The sequence below is a fragment of the Accipiter gentilis genome, chromosome Z (genome assembly GCF_929443795.1).
Source record: "Accipiter gentilis chromosome Z, bAccGen1.1, whole genome shotgun sequence".
NCBI classification, from domain to species: Eukaryota; Metazoa; Chordata; class Aves; order Accipitriformes; family Accipitridae; genus Astur; species Astur gentilis.
Window position 1 is genome coordinate 79,929,500 of NC_064919.1, and position 17,645 is coordinate 79,947,144.

A 17,645-nucleotide genomic window follows, 5' to 3' on the forward strand; every position below is an offset into this window, starting at 1 on the left:
TGTTAGCTCCCTTTCTCCCGTGAAGCACTGTACAAACAGTAGAGGCAATAAAATACGAGATGAACAAGACAAAGTCAGTTACTTACTGCCCTAAAGCAGGGCACAATTGTTCCCCATGGCGAGCTTTCAAGTGCATTTTGCTTCTACTCTGCTTTTAAATGACGCATATGATGTGGCTTCCTCCAGCTCCTGGGGGGAAGGAGAAGGGAGACTCTACCATGGTGCAATAGATCTCCCTCTTCTAAAGCTTTTACTGCATCTAAAATGCCATTGAATTGCTGCACAGCTGTAGGCATTACAGTAAGCGCTCTGGTGAGCTGAGGGAGCTGTTCTGCCGGCTTGACCTGCTCTGTGTGTGTGTGTGCTCCTACTTGGTCTCCTGACTGCTGGCCTCACCAGTGGTGAAGTGGAAGCTGAATCATGTATGTCCTTGGCTGTCCTGGGGCTGGGGGAAGTCACTATCTGCATTGCACAGAGGAGGAGAGAGCAATGAGGAGATGGATGGCTTAGGATGACCCAGGAGCTTATAGCACTTGCAGCACTAGGCTAGGGCAGGTGTTTTAGCAAAGATCACACAGCATACTGTGAGCAGTTGCAAATGTCTCCTCTTCCCACCCCAAGCTGCTTCTGAACCAGGTGTCTTGGTCATCCCCTGGGGATGGGGAACTGGGCAGGGAGGAGGAGGGGATGCTTAGGACTGGTGAGCAGTGGAGCTGGGAATATATTTTGAGTATTCTCATGTCATCTCAGGACAGTTAAGCAATGCAAGAACATGGTAGTAAAGGCTGCTAGTCTTTTGTTCCTGTGACTGGAGTGGTGGCCACCCTATTCCATTGGGCACCACAGTCACCCAGGCAGTGGTCACTGAGACAGGTTGGACCCATGGAGGAGATCCTAGGTGTGATGGGAGAAGAGCATGTAAACAGAATTACTCTATTTCCGGAGAACTATTTTACAATCTCCAACAATTCACAGCTCTAGAACCAGTTGTGATAGAGGGGTGTCCATGTTTAATAGCCATTGGTAGATTTTTACGTTCATGAATTTGTACAATCATCTTTAGATCCCTTTTTAGCACCAGACTTCTGGAGATGCAATACATACACCAGTGCATGAAAAGCAGTTTGAGCTTATTGTTAGGATGAGCAGTCAAAGCCACATGAGCAAAGCAACATATTTCCCAGTAGACTCTATGGATTAGACTAACTGCTCCTGTATGTGAGAGCTCCAGCCAGGCACTTGCTGTGCCTAATGCTGCAGTTTGACACATACATGAACATTTCAGGTGCAAAAATCGATACGGATAGCTTCACAGATCTGTTGTGAGTTGTGTATATGTTGCTCTTGCAGCACAGCCTGGAGGCTGTGCTGTGCTCAGAGGCCCATCACATCATGTCCTGTGCAAATACACCATGAGGTGGTTCCAGAGAGCTCTAACTGGTTCACGTCGGGAGTGAGGGCCAGACCCTCTGCCATTCTCATGAGATTATAAATTGATATTTTGACCCCAAGGAGGTTCCTAAGAAGTCAAAATTGGGAAGTTGGTATACAACAGTTAGTTCTTCACTAGGAAATAGCTGATAAGGATGTGTGTGTTCGTGTGTTTGTGTAAAAACAAACATAGGGACAACAAAGACCAATGACAACATTTAGTATTTGCCATGGGTTAGTAACATCTGCACTGACAGTCATGGTTGATATGTGGTGCTCTGTGCTTAAGGAAATAGACTGCATGTCGGTGCTCTGCTTAATGTGGGCCAATTTGTGAAGCTGCCACTTCTGTCATGCAGGACTTGTGCTGGGAAACTACCTGAGCAAGGAAAACTGACTCTTGTTCAGGTGACACCAACAGATGGATTTTCAGCTTCTATGGGTTTCTCTGGATCAGGGGCTTTTCATGTAGTAACTGATAGGCTGGGAATGACCAGAGAGCCACCCAGATCCACCACACCTGGTCCCTTTTTCCTTTCTCCCAAAAACAGCACAAGAGGCCAAAGAGGCTGGGGGAGCATGAGGGTGATGAGGTCTAGCCGATGCTGGAAAAACCCTCCACCCACAGTGAAATGCCTGTGGGGCTTCTTGGGGCCCCAGGAGAGGCTGGGCAGCATCTGAGGGGATTTGTGCACGTGTCTGCAAGGAATCTGTGGCATCTTCTCCCTGCTGTGATAGCGGGAGCTTATCAGGGGTTTCTTTCGGATGCCTTCACGTCCGCGCCAGCAGCAGCCCTCTGGGCTGGGGTGTGTTGGCTCTGAGAAAGCCAACCCCGCCGCCTACACCCTGGCTTTTCCCTCCCCTGTGGAGAGAGCAAGGATAAATCCCACACGACAGGCATTGCTCACCACCAGTGTGAGCCAGGGATAGCGGTTAGGACACTCCATCACAGATGTGATATGGGAGAACATGGTCATGTGGCTGACAGCTGGGGTTTGGGTAATTCACTGATTATGCATATGGACAATGATTAGTGTCACCAGCTGGTTCTCCACCCCACAAAATAATCTGTATCACAGCTAGCAGTGAAGATGGTCTGCCTATGGGTTTAGCATCGTCTCTTGAAGGATTTACAGGTTTATGTGAGTGGCATATATGGATGCAGCCCACCCCTAAACATCTGGTGGCTGCAAAGGAGGACTGTGTTGGCTATTGGTTCAGCCTTACTCCATCACCACAGAGGGAGCAGGCATGGCTGTGTTCCTGTTGTCAGCCCCTGCTCTGGTTTTGCTCTTTGGGACTGTTAACACAGGCTTGTGCCTTTCTGGTGCTGCTTAGGGGGATGCTGGACGAGTGGGTCCTGCAGACTGTCCTGGACTGGAGTGCCTGGGGGAGGGATGAGGCAGAGGAGACAGCATGAGATGAAGTACAAGAGGTTTTATTAGTGGCACCATTTGTAAGAGCGAACTCATCGAATCCTGAGGGGAGAACACAGCCATGCTGTGCTGTCTCTGGGGTACAGCAGAGGCAGGCAAACATTCAGATCAGTGCGCTGGCTCCACCAGGCTCTGCAACTTCAGGGCCTCATCCAGCTCACCCAGTGTCTCCCCCCAGCCCAGAGGCTGCAGCTTTTCCCCTTTAATCTTTCCTTTCAGAGCACCGTTGTTCACACTCCTCCAGGAGAAAGCCTGGCTCCTCTTATCTCCAGGGTGACGATGTCCCGTCAGCCCTGTGGTTTGCCCAGCTTTCGCCTTATCTGTGGATTGAAAACAGACCTCAGCATGTGGCTCAAAGCTTGGCAGGAGCATTTGCACCCACAGAGCCTGCTGCTCTCTCCCTGGGTCTGGGGGAGCCCCGCAGCAGGGTCCCAGTGCAGGCAGGGGGATGCTCCCCCACACAGCAGTACTCTGTGCCCTCCACTCTGTTGCCCAATAATGGGGCCAGTGCCACCCCAGGCGACCCCTTCCTGGACAGCCCTGCTCTCCCCTTAATGACCAACAAAAGCCATCTAATTCCCCTCCTGCTGACACCACCGCTTCATGGATTACCTCTGGCTGAGCAAGCTTTAGCAGTCTGGAGCAGGGAGGCACTGTGCCCCTGGGCAGCAAAGCAGAGGGCTGCAGACCGGAGCAGGATCCCACTGTTGTGTCACAGCATCCCTCCGTTGGTCCCTCCAGCTCCCACTTCTGTCCGGCACGGTAAGACCTAGCCCAATTTCACTGGAAAGCAGCATGTGCAGGTGATGTACCTTTGTCCACCTTCAGGGCAAAGGGGCGATGCTGTGCAGGGTGAGCTGAAATCTCACCTGGGATCCTGGGAATGGGGAGTTGGGTGACAGTACGGAGAGCAAAGCCATCTGCTGAGAGACAAATATCTGGGGTGTCTGCGACTTCCTCAGTGACTGTCATCCATAAAGGAGAGGAGGAGATTGACCCTGAGTGTTACATGCGAGACTATGGGGTGCGGGTGCTCTAGGGTACATCAAGTGGGGTCTGTCCTGGAAAGCTAAGGTCATACCAGTGCTGTACTGGTCTCTCTGATCTGGCCTTGCTTTCTAAAGGGGCCTGGAGATGTCTCGGTGACATGTTCATTTGGTCTGATGGAGGAGCAAGCTGTCCTCATCCACAGTGAGGAGCTCCTCTGCTGTGCTGTCCGCTCATGCTCGTCTCAGCCTCTGGGGAGAAGTTAATGCTCCACCAGCAGGGCTGAAGCTAATGGAGTGGCAATGTTCCAGCTGTTGATTAGCACAATTAAGTAATAAATGAGCTCCTGGGTGCAGAGGAAACATGTGCACTGTCAAACTGAGTTAGAGAAGTTATTCCTTGCAGAAGCATGACTGCTCTGGAGTCCCTGGACGCTCGTCCTTCCAAAGGCTGCTCTAGCAGGACCCAGGGGGTTTGTTCCCCTGTCTCTTCAGTACCATGGGTATCAACACCAGCACAGTTAGTGGGCCTTGACAGTGCCAAAATTTTCCTCTCCAAACTGAGGCCTTTATTACTAGTGCTGAAAGCACACCTTCCTTAGGGAAGAAAATGGGTTTAGTTTAGCAGGTAGTTGCTTAATGTGCAGTAGAAAACATGATAAAATCATTGGAGGGTCAATGTTGACCGAGATTTCAACTTGTGAGCATGTCAAGGTAAACATCAGGAGGCCATGCAGTGCTAAGTGTGAGCATCTAACCCTCCTCTAACAAACCTCATAGGATAACTTTATGGGATAGCACCTGTAGGAAATAAGTTAACTCATGACTGTGATGGGCTAATGCTGGCACATGAACAAATGACTTTGAGAATTTGGCTGAAAATTAGAAGAAAGTCTCTAATTTCCAGAGCAGCAAGTTCTGTTAACAGGCTTCCAGTAGGAGGAGTTGAGGCAAAAAGCACTTACCCCTAAAGTGGAGACTGGCCAGGTCATGAAAGGGAAGATGTGGCGTGGCTGCCTGTGTTAGTAGGGGACTGTATTTGGTGACCCCAGAGACCCTCGTCAGCCCTGCAGGTAAGTGAAACTATGCAAGTACGAACAGTTCATGTTGGGCAACTGGCAGATCTTTGCGCTCCAGCCCTTGGCTGACTCACATGGTTGTTTATGCTCACTCAAGATCACCACATCTGGATGCAGGGAGGAAGGGCAGTCCAGCTCACCTGGCAGTAGATACCTCCACGTGGGTGTGCGTGCTGGAGCCGATCACTCCGCGTCTCTGGTGCAGACACTGGAGGGAAACTGCCAGCATCCAGCGTGACTCATAGGTCTGGCCTCAGATGCTTATTTCAGGTGTGGATGAACTGCCCTTTGGAGCTGCCTGTTTTTCTCTGCTGATTATGAAGTAGAGGGTGACAGGCATAGATAGGCTCACAGACTTCGGTTTTGTGTGCTGTCAGAACAGAAGTGCTTTGCCGTACAGGACCTATAGACAGGTGTGTTTTTGTTGTTTTTACACTCCTTGAACACTGGCAGATCATTTTTTCTTTAATGTCTAAAAATGCCCAGAGGAACCCTAAAACTAAAGGGTTCTCACATTTTCAGCAGCCAACAGAGGAACCCTTCTGAACACTTTTAAAGGCAGAAATTAATGTCTTAGTGCCATCTTGTGGAACAACCTGTGTGAAAGGACAAGCAGTGGCACATCCAGTGATCCATGATGCCATCCCAGAAGCATGCTGGAGTTTTAGGGAATTTGGTGGTAATTTCAGGGATTATGTTGCCAATATTATCACCAAACCAAAGTTATATATTGCAAACTGGGATTGCCCTTTTCCCTGAGAGGCCTGCAAGTCCATGGGAGCCTGGTGTTCCCAGAAAGTACCTGTCCATTTTTCAGCCCAAATTAGAATATGGAGATGCCTATAGTTAGTGCTTGAATGCAGGAGACAAAGGCTTTCAGAGACACAGCAGTTTTCCTGTTTGCCCACAGGGGAGGAATCTACTCGGAAGGCTCCCTGAGATCTAGGAGTGAAAAACAAAGTTGTAGGTCTAGCTGTGGAGAATACTGACCCACTCACACCTTATCCATCTGGGAAAGGCTGTGAGATTGCCAATACACGCTGATGCCAGGACCTCAGTTTTACATGTCAGCTGAAAATTACCATGTACAGAAGAAATTTGAGGCTCTTGTCACCACCCTGACCTGGTGCTCCAGGGCCCGTGTTTGTGTGCTCCACCAATAAACATCTGTATAGCAGTGACTGATGTGACCTGGAAAGATTTATTGGCCACTTTTTCTGTGCCACAGCATGACTCACAGACTCATAGGACAAAAAACCTTCCCACCTAGAAATATGCTGTAGGAACACCCTTGCCAGCAGTGTGATTATCATCTGTCATAATTAGATGGTCCTTAGTATCAGAGATAGACTAGAAAATTACTGCATATTTAGCCAGGCATTCACTGAGGTCAATAGCTAATCTGTCACTGGAGGAGGGTTTACCCCAGTCCATAAAACCCTTCCCTGCCACAAGATAGACAATCATCTACGGAGCAGAGAGGAGAAGTGGCTTCCCAGGTTCTTCCATATAGCTGCTCAACATCCTGTGGGCGAAAGAAAAGCTCATGAACTTTTGCAACGCGGTAGTGCAGAGGGAGGTAACACTGAGGGCAGTGTGAATGGAGTGCTGTGTCCCCGTCAGGGCAGCTGCTGGTAAACTATCCAGAGCTGTGCACCGTGTCCCCTCCAGAGCCACACTGAGAAGCTGCAGCAGGTTGAGAGGAAGGCAAAGAAAACCAGCAAAGAACCAGGCAAGGCTCACAGAAAAAGGTCTTGAGCATTCAGTGGATTTAAGTTTTTCAGAGAATAAGCAAAGGTATTGAAACCTTTTCACAGTGGAGAGGTAAGAGCACCTGGTGAGCAGGGAGATAAGCAGAGGGAATCAGGAGATGGAGGAGGAATCAGGACAGTGAGGGCTCTACTCTGGTAGCCAGATGAGATTGAAGGTCTCTGGGGACCATTGCTGACAGTGGTCTCTGCTTGCCCCACAGGAAAGGACAGATCAGGGGGTGGCAGAGAGGCTCACCACTAGTATGATGGGAGCTGTGGACACAGGTGCATTCAGCAAGAACAAATATCCAACCTGAAGCAGTGCTCAAGGCATTGTGCTCTTGCCAGCTGCAGACAGTGGTGTGCACCAGCTCCAGGCAAAGCATCCTCACCAGGCTGGGCATCCAAATAGTTCTGCAAAGCACAGGCAAATGGTCCTAATCCCACCTGTTAAGGAAAAAAAAAAAAAAAAAAAAAAGGCACCAAATCACCAGCCAGTGGGTTACAATGCAGAGCAGAGCCAAAATTCCTGTTCAGTTCCTGTGGAAAATGTTACGATGAAAGACAGGCTTTAGGAACACACCACGGCTATTTACTGCTCCACAGCTCTAGAGGTAAGCTCCCGGCCAGAGGCACAGCATTTGCAATGCCCCAGTAGCAGAAATATTGCATCCTTACCATACAGTTTTAAAAGGATGGCATGTGTGTGTGTGAAGACTTTGAAGCTAGCTGGTAGTTATTGGCTTGTTCATCGTTAACCAAATGAATGAAGGTGTCTGGGGGTGAAGGGAGGGTGCCAGGTTTCAAAGGGTAACTTAGCTCAGCGCAATGAAGTGTGCTGTCACAACAGGAGCTCCTGTGGCTGCAGGCTGGAGCCAGAGAGCAAAATGCTGGAGAAGATTCAGAAGGCGCTCACGATTCGTAGCGGCACCATCAGGGAGCTGCTGGCAGAAGCACTGGGGATGTTCATCCTCATGGTAAGAAGGAGATGGGCCCAGATGTGCGTGTCCATGCATGTGTGTGCATGTGTGTGTGCAGGGCGGGTGAGAGGGTAAGCATTTGCAGCAGCAATTTGTAAGGTCCGTGGTTTCCTACCACATCCTCAGCGTTGCTCAGCAGCTGGTTGTTACTTCTCACCTCTCTGCTTTGGTGGGGCGGCAGCTTCCCATCAGGTAGACCATCTGGTCTTCTTTCTCCTTCTGGAGGAAAAAAGCAATCTGGCGGAGTTGGAGTATTCACCTGGGAGAGGATGAAGCATGTGGGGATGAGCTGCTGTTTCAGTTCTCTTCTAGGAGAAAAACGAGGAAGAGTCTGGGAATGAAACGAAAGAGCAGTGTCTGGTCAGATGGGGCAATGCAACGCTTGTGCCACCCCCCCAAAAGATCCCATGCAGTGAACTGAGGGCTTTCTTCCTGCTGTGCCAGAGGCGATGGTGTGCTCAGGGGGTTCTGCACAGGTTTGGGGAGCAGACCCTGACTTCTCTGTGAAATGAGGGTAATGGACACCTGTGAAACTCTCTGGAGCCACAACCCATTATTAGGAAACATAATTACCTGGTGTAAAGCATGCCAGAATTACACTTTTGATTGTCTTATGCTGGCAAATGAAGAGTGCTTATCCAAATCATACAGAAACTCCCGCCTTACCTGAGGGACCTGTTTCACGCAGAAAAAGCAAAGTGGTTTTGAGCTCTGGGGCTGCTTTGGAGATGTTTGGAGAGAGGGTGAGGAAAGCCTTGCAGTCAGAATTGATCCCTGGTGGGGGTGAGGTGCTCACCAGGACCACAGGCTTCATGTGTTGGTCCAACATAGCAAAATGAGTTCCTCCTTCTGAAAAGGTCCAGTAGCTGTCTGTGCCAGCTTACTACACCTGGGCTTAGCCTGATCTGAGACACTTTGGACTGGACAGAGGCTGGCATGGAAGGTCTTGGGATAACCCAAATAACTTGTACTTGGAGATTTGCACAGGAGGAATATAAGAATTGTGTAAGCATGGAGACTTTTTGACACCGGTCTCTGTACAGATAAAGGTGCTTACTTTGAAGGGGCAACAACTGCATGTGCAAAGGATGCTTGCTTTTTATCACATCTTACTGCACATCCGGTCCTTGAAGTTCATTCCTACTACACAGGTAGTTTTGCATGCATTGGAAGTCAGAGTACAGACATCTGTGATTCAGCAGGAGCTGAGCAAACTATTTTTCTTTTCCAACCCCTTTGGTTTTTGGTGGTGGAAGTTCTCAGGTGATAAAGTTTAGGGGTGTCCTGTCAGGGCTGTCTCTGAGAAGCAGGCTGAGGAGTAGACTTGCCCCTGCACTCTGACAGTCCAAGGCATATTTTGTAGCCTGAGATTCATGTTGGCTCTTCCCTCACTGATCCTCGCAAGGGAATAGAGTAGGAGGAGGGACACTGCACATGGACCCCCATCAAGGGCTGGCAACAAATAGCATCCAGCATCTGAATGTAGCATCCAGCGTCCCACTCTTCAGCAGCCCCCTGGCCCTCAGTGCAGCCAGGAATGTGCTGGATGCACTTCCAGGATGCTTGGATGGCTGTTATTTGGACGATAGCACTCAGCCCAGAGCCTCTCGCTTTAATGAACAGGCATAAAGTTCATAAAGGAGGGAACCAGGAAGCGGGACTGAACAGCACAAGGAGTAGGGAGGTAGGGAAAAAAAAGGGTATTTTGGGACTGTAATAATAGAGGAAGAGACCAGAGGCTTGGTTCTGTGCTGAAAAATAGATTCTGTGGCCTGTCTTGTGTTTTTTTCAGGATACTGGTGTTCAGCTGCAACTGACATGTCTCCTGCCCTGCACCCCTCTCTCTGCACCTGTGCACGGTCCTGCAAAACCTGTGCCTTATGCATTAGGCTTCTCTTGGTTGTGGCTTTGAAAAAGCCAGAGATGAGTAGGCAGAGTTTTTGTGAAGGCTTTGCAGATGCTGGGGGACATCCCAAACACTGCTTTTGGGGGGCTTTTGCTGAGGCAGACTGAGAAGGGCTCACACCGTGGAGGCTGTAGCTTCGTGCAGAGCACAGAGTGTGGTCTGTATATTTGCGAGAGATAAGAACAGTGTCTCTGGGGAGCAGGGGATTTTGGTGATGTCTGAAAGGCAAGAGGGAGCGCAGACGCATGAGATAAAATTTGGATCCAGGCAGAGGAGACAGAAAAGATCATAGTCAAAACAGAACATGCCAGAACAGATGTTCAGATGCTGGAGAACATACTGACTTTTTTGTCTTGGAGGGACAAGCCACCCTGGATAAACATCAGTGCAGTCCAAGGAACAGGATACACTCTCCAAGCCCTAAGTGGTTTGTGAGCAAGAAAACCTTTGTCCTTCTCCAGATTTCAGTGTAAGAGCTGTGCAAAGAACTGATTCTTCCATCCTCTGACCACATTAAAAAAATGAAATAGAATTCACTTTCAGGCCAGAGAAATTTCTCAAATAAGTATTTTCCTGCTGGAGAGTGTTTACTTTTCGTTTTGATTTTTTTTTCCCAGTTCCCCTTTAGTCACTAAAACAATATTGAAACTTTTGCTGTTTTCAAACTGAAAGTATATGTGTTGAATGGAAAAGTCAAACCAGAATTTCCTTCCTTGTTTTTCACTGGAATAAGTTACCAAAATTAGAGTTGAGTTTGGCAAATAGTTGTGTGCTGCCCAAACTATGCTTCTAGTCAATAAATTGCACACCAGGAAAAGAAAGACAGCAGGAATTTGCTGTCTCTGGGCGGTCTGCAGTGATGCTCCCCTGGCTCATGTCCCTGGTTTCAGGCACAGACGCCCTTATCATGGCTGTGTGAGAGATCCCTCTTGAGCCCCAGATCTTGGTGTGGGTGTTTAGGTTTTGTGTCCCCATACCCAACCATGACTAGAGTACCTGGTTTGGTGTAATGGGCACCAGTGAGGAGCAACCCAGGTACTGCTTCAATTTTTGCATGGGAGGGTAATTCTTTATTTCTCTCCTGACCATGGGCACCTTAGAGTCTTCCCATCTTTGGGAGTTTATTAGTATTGCAGAAAAAGTAGCAGAGAGGCTCAGTCCACCACAGCAATAACACTACTTTTAATACTCCTTTCTTTCCTTTTTCTATGCACTAGGTCTTCGGCTTGTCTTCTGTGGCACAAGTGGTATTAGGAAGAGGAGACTTTGGGCAGCATCTGAGCATCAATTTGGGATTTGGCATTGGTGTTACCTTGGGCATTCATGCGGCTGGAGGAATCTCTGGTGAGCAGGACACTCAAGCATGGGACATCTCTATGTCCCATAAAGGCCATATGCATTGGGGGCAGCAGCAGTGGGCTGCAGAGGGGTGGGTGATGGCATGGCAAGGCGGAGCAGTGACCTCACCAGAAAACAAGGCAGTCCTAGGGTCCCCAGGCAAGAGAAGCAGAGCAGGTCTGGTGACCGTAACCAGGGTCAGCCTTGTGACCCAGTGATCACAGCCAAGTCTGCAGGGAGGAGGCAGGTCTGAGGCCAAGCCAAGGAGTCGTGATGGCATGAGATGGTCAGGAGAAGCAGGGGACAAGGCAGGCACAACACACCTACAGCATGCTGACCCCAAAGGTGTGTCCTGAGCTGAGACAGGGGCAAGCAGGACCAGAGCAGTGGAGGTTCGGCCATCCCCTCCTGTTGTGGTCAGTGGAGCCAGGTTTCAGCAGTGCCCACATTAAATGCCATCATGGCCCAAGGAGAAAAAGAGCTCTGAAAACTTGCTGCTGATATGACCCACGGGAAAGTAAATAATTTATTGCAAAGAGAGGCTTACTGCTGATGTTGCAACAAGGAATGGTATGCAAATTTTCTCCTTATCATCCACACCCATGCGCACACACCCCACGTGAACTCAGGAGGTGGTGTTTCAGGGCCATGGGCTGGCAGGGCCATGAGCTGGTATCTCTCACATGACAGAGCATTACCTTTGCCTTGTGCAATTTCTGCATTCATTTGCACCAAGAGAAGAGATTAAGGGCTCTAGTGAGCAGAAAATTAAAGCAAGTCCTTGCTCTTGAACTGTTGGAGCAGAGAGATGTCCAAGGCTGGGGCAGGCCTGGAAAGGAAAATTCTTCCATGTACGCAGTCAGCTGTTGGTCTCCCTGTCCTTTTGGAGCTGGTGGAGACATCCTGGGGAAAGTGGGATGAGGAAACTACGTCTCTGCAGTCCCAGGTGACTGTCTGAGACGGAGCTGATCTGCTGAGGTCTGGGAGGTGGGAGAAGGGCTCTCAGCTCAGCCAGCAACAGTCTGGTTCCAGAGACAGCTTCACAGCTTCCTGTCATTGTAATTTGGCTTCATTTGTGTCACAAGATGCTTCTTGTGATCTCTGAAATGACTGGTCATACCTGCAAAGGATCAGAGGATCAAAGAAAAAGGAATGTCCCCCCATTTCAGTCATGGTTGTGGGACTGTAGCAGGCAGTACATGCACTTTCACTTCACTCTGTCCTGCACTTTGATGAGATGATGTGTGTCTGCATCTTACCCCTTTCTGAGTCTGGAGTAGGAGATAGCCACTAGGGTTGGAACATTTATTGAATCCCAGAGTTTACATCTACTAGGCAGGAAAAGCAAATATTTCCTTTGGACTCATGGGGAGATGAGTCCTGATGAACGAATGTGGTTTGCACCAAGGGCACCAAACCTGGATCCACTTAGTCTTTCTCCAAAACCACCATTGTGATACCAACCTCCTCCATAAAAAGTGTCCCCTCAAAACAGGGAAAACTGGTCTTGCACTGCCTGAAATCTACATACTGAGCGATGTAAGGAAATGCAGGCCAAGATTACAAACTGTGCAAGGGAAGGACAGAGTCTGCTCCACACTGGTGGGAGCAGCCGTGGCCTGGGCATGATTGAGCTTCTCAATGCAGTGACATCTAAGAGCTAATAATCTGAGTCTCTGCTGACAGCCCTGTGTAGGATTTGCTTTGCAGACATGACGATATGGGACATTAGGGGTTGATTTTGCAGTTTGCTTTCCCAGCATCTTGTGCCTTGACTGCCAGATAGGAAAAGGGCCCGCAGCTCCCATCAGCTGGGGTGCTCATCTCTGCCAGGATGAGGCCCTCCTTGTTTATCAGATGTTTTCAGAAGGCCTTTCGATCGTTTGGGATAAGATTTGCCTCATCTGCTTGTAGCCATATAAAAGGTGGCTGATGAGTCTAAGTTCTGGGCTGCCTTTAAAGCTGAATAGAGAGAAACTCGTGCCATGCCGAGAGGTTTCTCACACAGGTGGGATGACCCACTCTCTGGAGGCAGCCTGTGGTCTACAGAGTTTTTAGAAGACTAAAGCTAGGAGCTCTCCGCCCTGCATTATTCACCTGCCCAGGGAAAACAGGTCAGTTTTGAGTCTGTGCAGGAGGGAGACCCTGCCCTCAGAGAGTCTTGTTGTTGTGGACCAAGGTCTGGGTGGTTACCGTGGGGCCTCAAACCAGCTGCACCAGGGCTGAGGCCACTCTTGTTTGCTGTGGTTTTGCAGGAGCTCACCTGAATGCTGCCATCACCCTCACACACTGCCTTTTAGGAAACCTGCCCTGGAGAAAGCTCCCAGCTTATCTGATCGGCCAGTTCCTGGGCTCCTTCACGGCAGCAGCCACCGTCTTTGGCCTCTACTATGGTATGGTTGTGTCTTTTATCATGTGGGTTTCTGTGGGCACTGGTTTCAGCCTTAACTCACAGACTGTCAAAAATACTTCCTTTTACAGTACCCGGCATGATGTCTGGGTGAGGAGGAGGAGCTCCTGGTTTGTGGGACAGACCTTCATAGCTTAAGGCCAGAGCAGGGCCCAGATGTTTCTGGGAAGGATATGGAGTTGCTGGAGAACACAGGTCCTTTCGCTCAGGGCGTTCCCACTGCCAAAACCTGTCCTCAACTCAAGGCCAGTAGCTACATTTTGTCAGCATTTGGTTTCCAGGATCTGCAAGGGCATGAGTTACATGGACTACCATGTATTAGGTACAGCTGGAGCTCTGGGGGACTCTGCTGTGTGGAAAACAGGACAGCAGTCACCTGTGGTTTTGAGTTCTGAGCAAAGGACCCGCCACCCATTGGCTCCAGTCTCAGTCTCTGAGGGGCAGAGGGATGGAGGGCTCCAGTGCAGCCAGCCTGTCCCAGGCTCCTGGAGCAGGGCCAGGGAGCTGGTAGGGATAAGGAAGCAACTGCAGACCAAAGTCTGTGGGTAACAGATACGGGTGAGATCATGCCCTGCGAGGGGTGTGTCACCTCCATCATATCTCCCATTGCCTCTCTTCCCCTTGGTGTCTGTGCTGGCTACCCTGGGTGGAGTTGCGTACATGCCATGTAGGATGAACTCTGTGCTAACTCCCATAATTCCCATTTCTCCTAGATGCTCTGTATGACTACACCAAGGGGAACTTTACAGTGACGGGACCAACTGCCACGGCGTCGATCTTCTCTACTTATCCCGCTCCCTATGTATCCTTGTTGGGGGCCTTCTTCACAGAGGTCAGTGGGGACTGCTGTGGTGTGCTAGGAGAAGGCAGGTGCCTGACAAGCAGGATCCACCTTGGTGGTGGAGCAAGCCTAAGAGATAAAGCCTGCAGGCTGCTTTGCAGCTTGGTCTGAGTGCCCTCCAAACACCTTCTCCCAGGCAATGGGAGGTGAGAAGCTGAGCTATATCAGGAACTATGTCCTTTGGGATCTGGGCAGTTCCCTGAACTGTTCTTCCCCTTTTTGGATCCTACACCTGCTCCACATTGCCAGGCAGCTCTGCTGGCTGCCCCTCATGGGCACAGAGGGCCTGGGACTGTCTTCACATGAACACAGCCTGTCTGGATTGAACTCTAGGGTTTGAACAGTCCAATTTAGACTGTGTACAGTTCATTCCCAGTATACAAAATGATGTTCAGGTGCCCAGAAATAGGAAGGGGATGCTTCAGAGGACGTGAAGCACTGGGACACTGGAGAAGGAAGATTCACTTCCAATTCAAATCTGAGGAAGCCTGTGCTTTTGTCTCTGAGCTGGCAAAACTCTTGCCCAGGCATGATGAGGAGGACAGTAAGAGCTGGGGATCCTACAGGTGTGGACCTGATCACTCAGCCTCCAGTGTCCTTGCTGCACAAGAAAGCAAGTGACAGTGACAGTGTGTTGCCAAGCACTGCAGAGTTTCTCCTTTTGCTGGCACCTCTGTGAGCTGTCCAAGGCTCTCCAGCTGCATTTTCTGAGGCAGAAAGGGACAGGAGTCATCACCCCTATTCAAACCACAGTTCTGATGTCTTGGGCACTGCAGATCTACAAAAGCCAGCTACATACTGTCACAGACAGGAGATTCAGTTTCCCAGATGAGAATCTGGTATCTGCTTTTATTCCTGAAAGGGCTGATGCAACAGGCTATATAAAACATCACTCCCTCTAGGGAGTATCAGATTTGTCTCATGAGCAGTTTGTTAGGGCTCTGCCTCTGTTAGATGAAATGTACTTAAAATAACCCGTGGCCCTAATGTAAAAGGTGGAGGGAAAGGACAGTGCTGAGAAGTTCATGTCCGTCCTAGAGCGTTTTTGGTGATGAGGTGGAGATGTTTTGGCTGGGAAATGAGTCAAGAATTTTCTGCAGTCCACCTGTGAGGAGGGGATAACGTTGGGGTCCTCCCTGACTTGATCAGACCATGAATCCCACCTGCTCTTCCATTCTGGGCAGTCTCTTCCTCTCTGCTGAGCAGGATCCTTCTACCTTCCCTATTCTCTGTCCCGATATGTTGTCCCTTTCCTGCTCCTGCAGTTTATGGCGACGGTGATGCTGCTCTTGGGCATTCTGATCATCCATGACGAGAAAAACAATGGAGCCCTGAAAGGCACGCAGGCCCTACTCACGGGTATCCTCGTCCTGGGCATTGGCCTGGGAATGGGGATGAACACAGGCTACGCCATAAACCCCTCTCGGGACTTGCCCCCCAGGGTCTTCACGGCAATTGCTGGCTGGGGAATGGATGTCTTCACGTGAGTTACCCATTTTGCTTTTACACTGCTCAGCTTGCAAGAGAGGAGATAAGCCCAAGATAAAATGGTCATGAAGCCTTCTTCTTTGGTCTAAGTGATGGTATCAAAGCAGAGTGTGTTCTCCATTCTCAGAGAGCAAGGGTTGTGCAGAGAGAAGCCCCATGCATTATGCACACAAAATTCAGGGTACACTAATTCTCCAGGATGGGATTAATCTTGACCTTCAGTTACCTCAAACTGGGCACCAAATAGGCTGTTAGCTGGAGATCTAGCTCATTATTGCAGGGACTGGAGAGCCAGAAAGAGATTCAGCTTACCTGAAAGCAGGTACTTACAGCTGGATTGCTGAATAGCTCTCCTAAATTTAGACGTCTGAATCTGGAGATGAAACCCTGCCTTCCCCTATCTAGTGAGATGGTGCTGTGCTATGGCTTTTCCAACGATGTGGGCATTAGCAGTGTCTCCTGTCCCAGCTGCCCATTTTCATTAAATTGCCAGAAAATCACTTTGAGAGCTTGGTATAAAAGGTGCAGATGTTATTGGAAATGGGGATGGAAAAGGTGTGTCCATGTCTGACAGTCATACTCATCAGGATCATACAGACTATTTCTGTAGGAGAACAAGAAACCTGCAGACAGTGCAGAGCCACTTTCCCAGGCTGACGGGGAAAATGACCCTCCCTCCAGCAATTATGCTGGTGGATTGAGAATTTGTCTAAGCTGGTTGTAGGGCCCAGTACATGAAGTGGGACTAGACACCTCTGCTCGCACAGCCCACTCCTGCCCCAGCAGACTTAGCTCACCTCACCCTGTGCCATGCTGGTGGCAGGGCAGTGGTTTGTCTGGCTCACCAGCTGCCTCTTCTGTGTTTCATTTTAGGGCTGGACATCACTGGTGGTGGGTCCCACTCACAGCTCCAATTCTGGGAAGTCTTGCTGGTGTTTTAATCCACAAACTCTTCATTGATTTTCACAACCAGCCTGTCCTGGAAAGTGGAAATGAGAAAGGACAGCCAGTGGTGGAGACTTCTACGCTGTGATGGCCGCATGCTCCAGGGAAAGGGCCTGACAGCAAAGCCTTTGTGAATGTATGGACTGACAACCAAAGGGTACCCAAGTGGAAAAGGGCACGTGCAATGGTGCTGCCCGAGCACACCGTTTCTCCACCCTGCAAGTGGAGAAATGAGGCACTCACCTTCAATAAACCTACTCTGCTTATCCAGACAAACTGGGTCTCTGAGACACTGGGCAGACCCCAGTAGGGCTAGACCTGTCTGTGACTGAAAGAAATTATTCAATCTCCCTGTGTAAAAATCTACCAAAAAAAAAAAAAAAATCATCACATTCTGGAGAAAAGTAAAGCAGAGCTGCAAGATTCCAGATACCTGTATGTTCATAGAAATCAGGATACAGGATCCAACAGTGGCAGAAACAACTTAATTAATTAAAGAAATTTTGATCTGGAATATTCTTTCCGAAGAGGTAGATACTACACTGATGGATCAAGGACTGAGGCTTGCTTCCATTTGCTAAACTGCCACCCTGACAAACGCCTAGTGTGGCACAGCATAGAGAAGAGAAGAGCAAGGACAGTCTGAAATAGAAACCTGAACCTGATATTTTTTTTTCCCCATGCTTGGTTTTGATTTTTTGCTTTTTGAGCTGAACACTCAGGAAGCCCCCTAAAATCAGTAAACTAAACTACAGGGTCTCCTGAATCCTAGCACAGCTCTGCTGGAACACGTTGGCATCATGAAACCATGTGTGTTACTGACAAGCTAGACTTTAACTACCACTACATGAAAGGATTCAGACAACTTCTATGGCAGCATTCCCAAACACTCAAACAAAAAAACCCGCAAAACCCAAACCCTTTTCTCCACTCTGAATGCATTAGAAATGTGGGAAGAGCCTGCCCTGCTCCTGCAGGAATTCTGCCACCTCCATCTGAATGAGGAAGTGGGCCTACAACAGCTTTACAAGTTTGAGGTATCATCGGATTAAAA

General features: G+C 49.3%; 1 protein-coding gene across 3 annotated transcripts; it reads left to right on the forward strand.

Moving 5' to 3' along the window:
- Nucleotides 1-3,480: 3,480 nt before the first annotated feature.
- LOC126035995 (aquaporin-7-like) lies at nt 3,481-17,251 on the forward strand. 3 transcript variants are annotated; one of them, XM_049795200.1, is made up of 8 exons: nt 3,481-3,629; nt 4,747-4,926; nt 7,534-7,660; nt 10,787-10,913; nt 13,163-13,300; nt 14,031-14,149; nt 15,424-15,641; nt 16,520-17,251. In XM_049795200.1, the coding sequence occupies exons 3-8, from the start codon at nt 7,571-7,573 to the stop codon at nt 16,677-16,679; spliced, it is 852 nt and encodes a 283-aa protein (XP_049651157.1). In that variant the 5' UTR covers nt 3,481-3,629; nt 4,747-4,926; nt 7,534-7,570; the 3' UTR covers nt 16,680-17,251. The 3 variants fall into 3 exon arrangements, with proteins under 3 accessions (XP_049651157.1, XP_049651155.1, XP_049651156.1); XM_049795199.1 differs by having other exon boundaries at nt 3,556-3,629; nt 4,761-4,926; XM_049795198.1 differs by lacking the exon at nt 4,747-4,926 and having other exon boundaries at nt 3,483-3,629.
- The last annotated feature ends 394 nt before the right edge of the window (nt 17,252-17,645 follow it).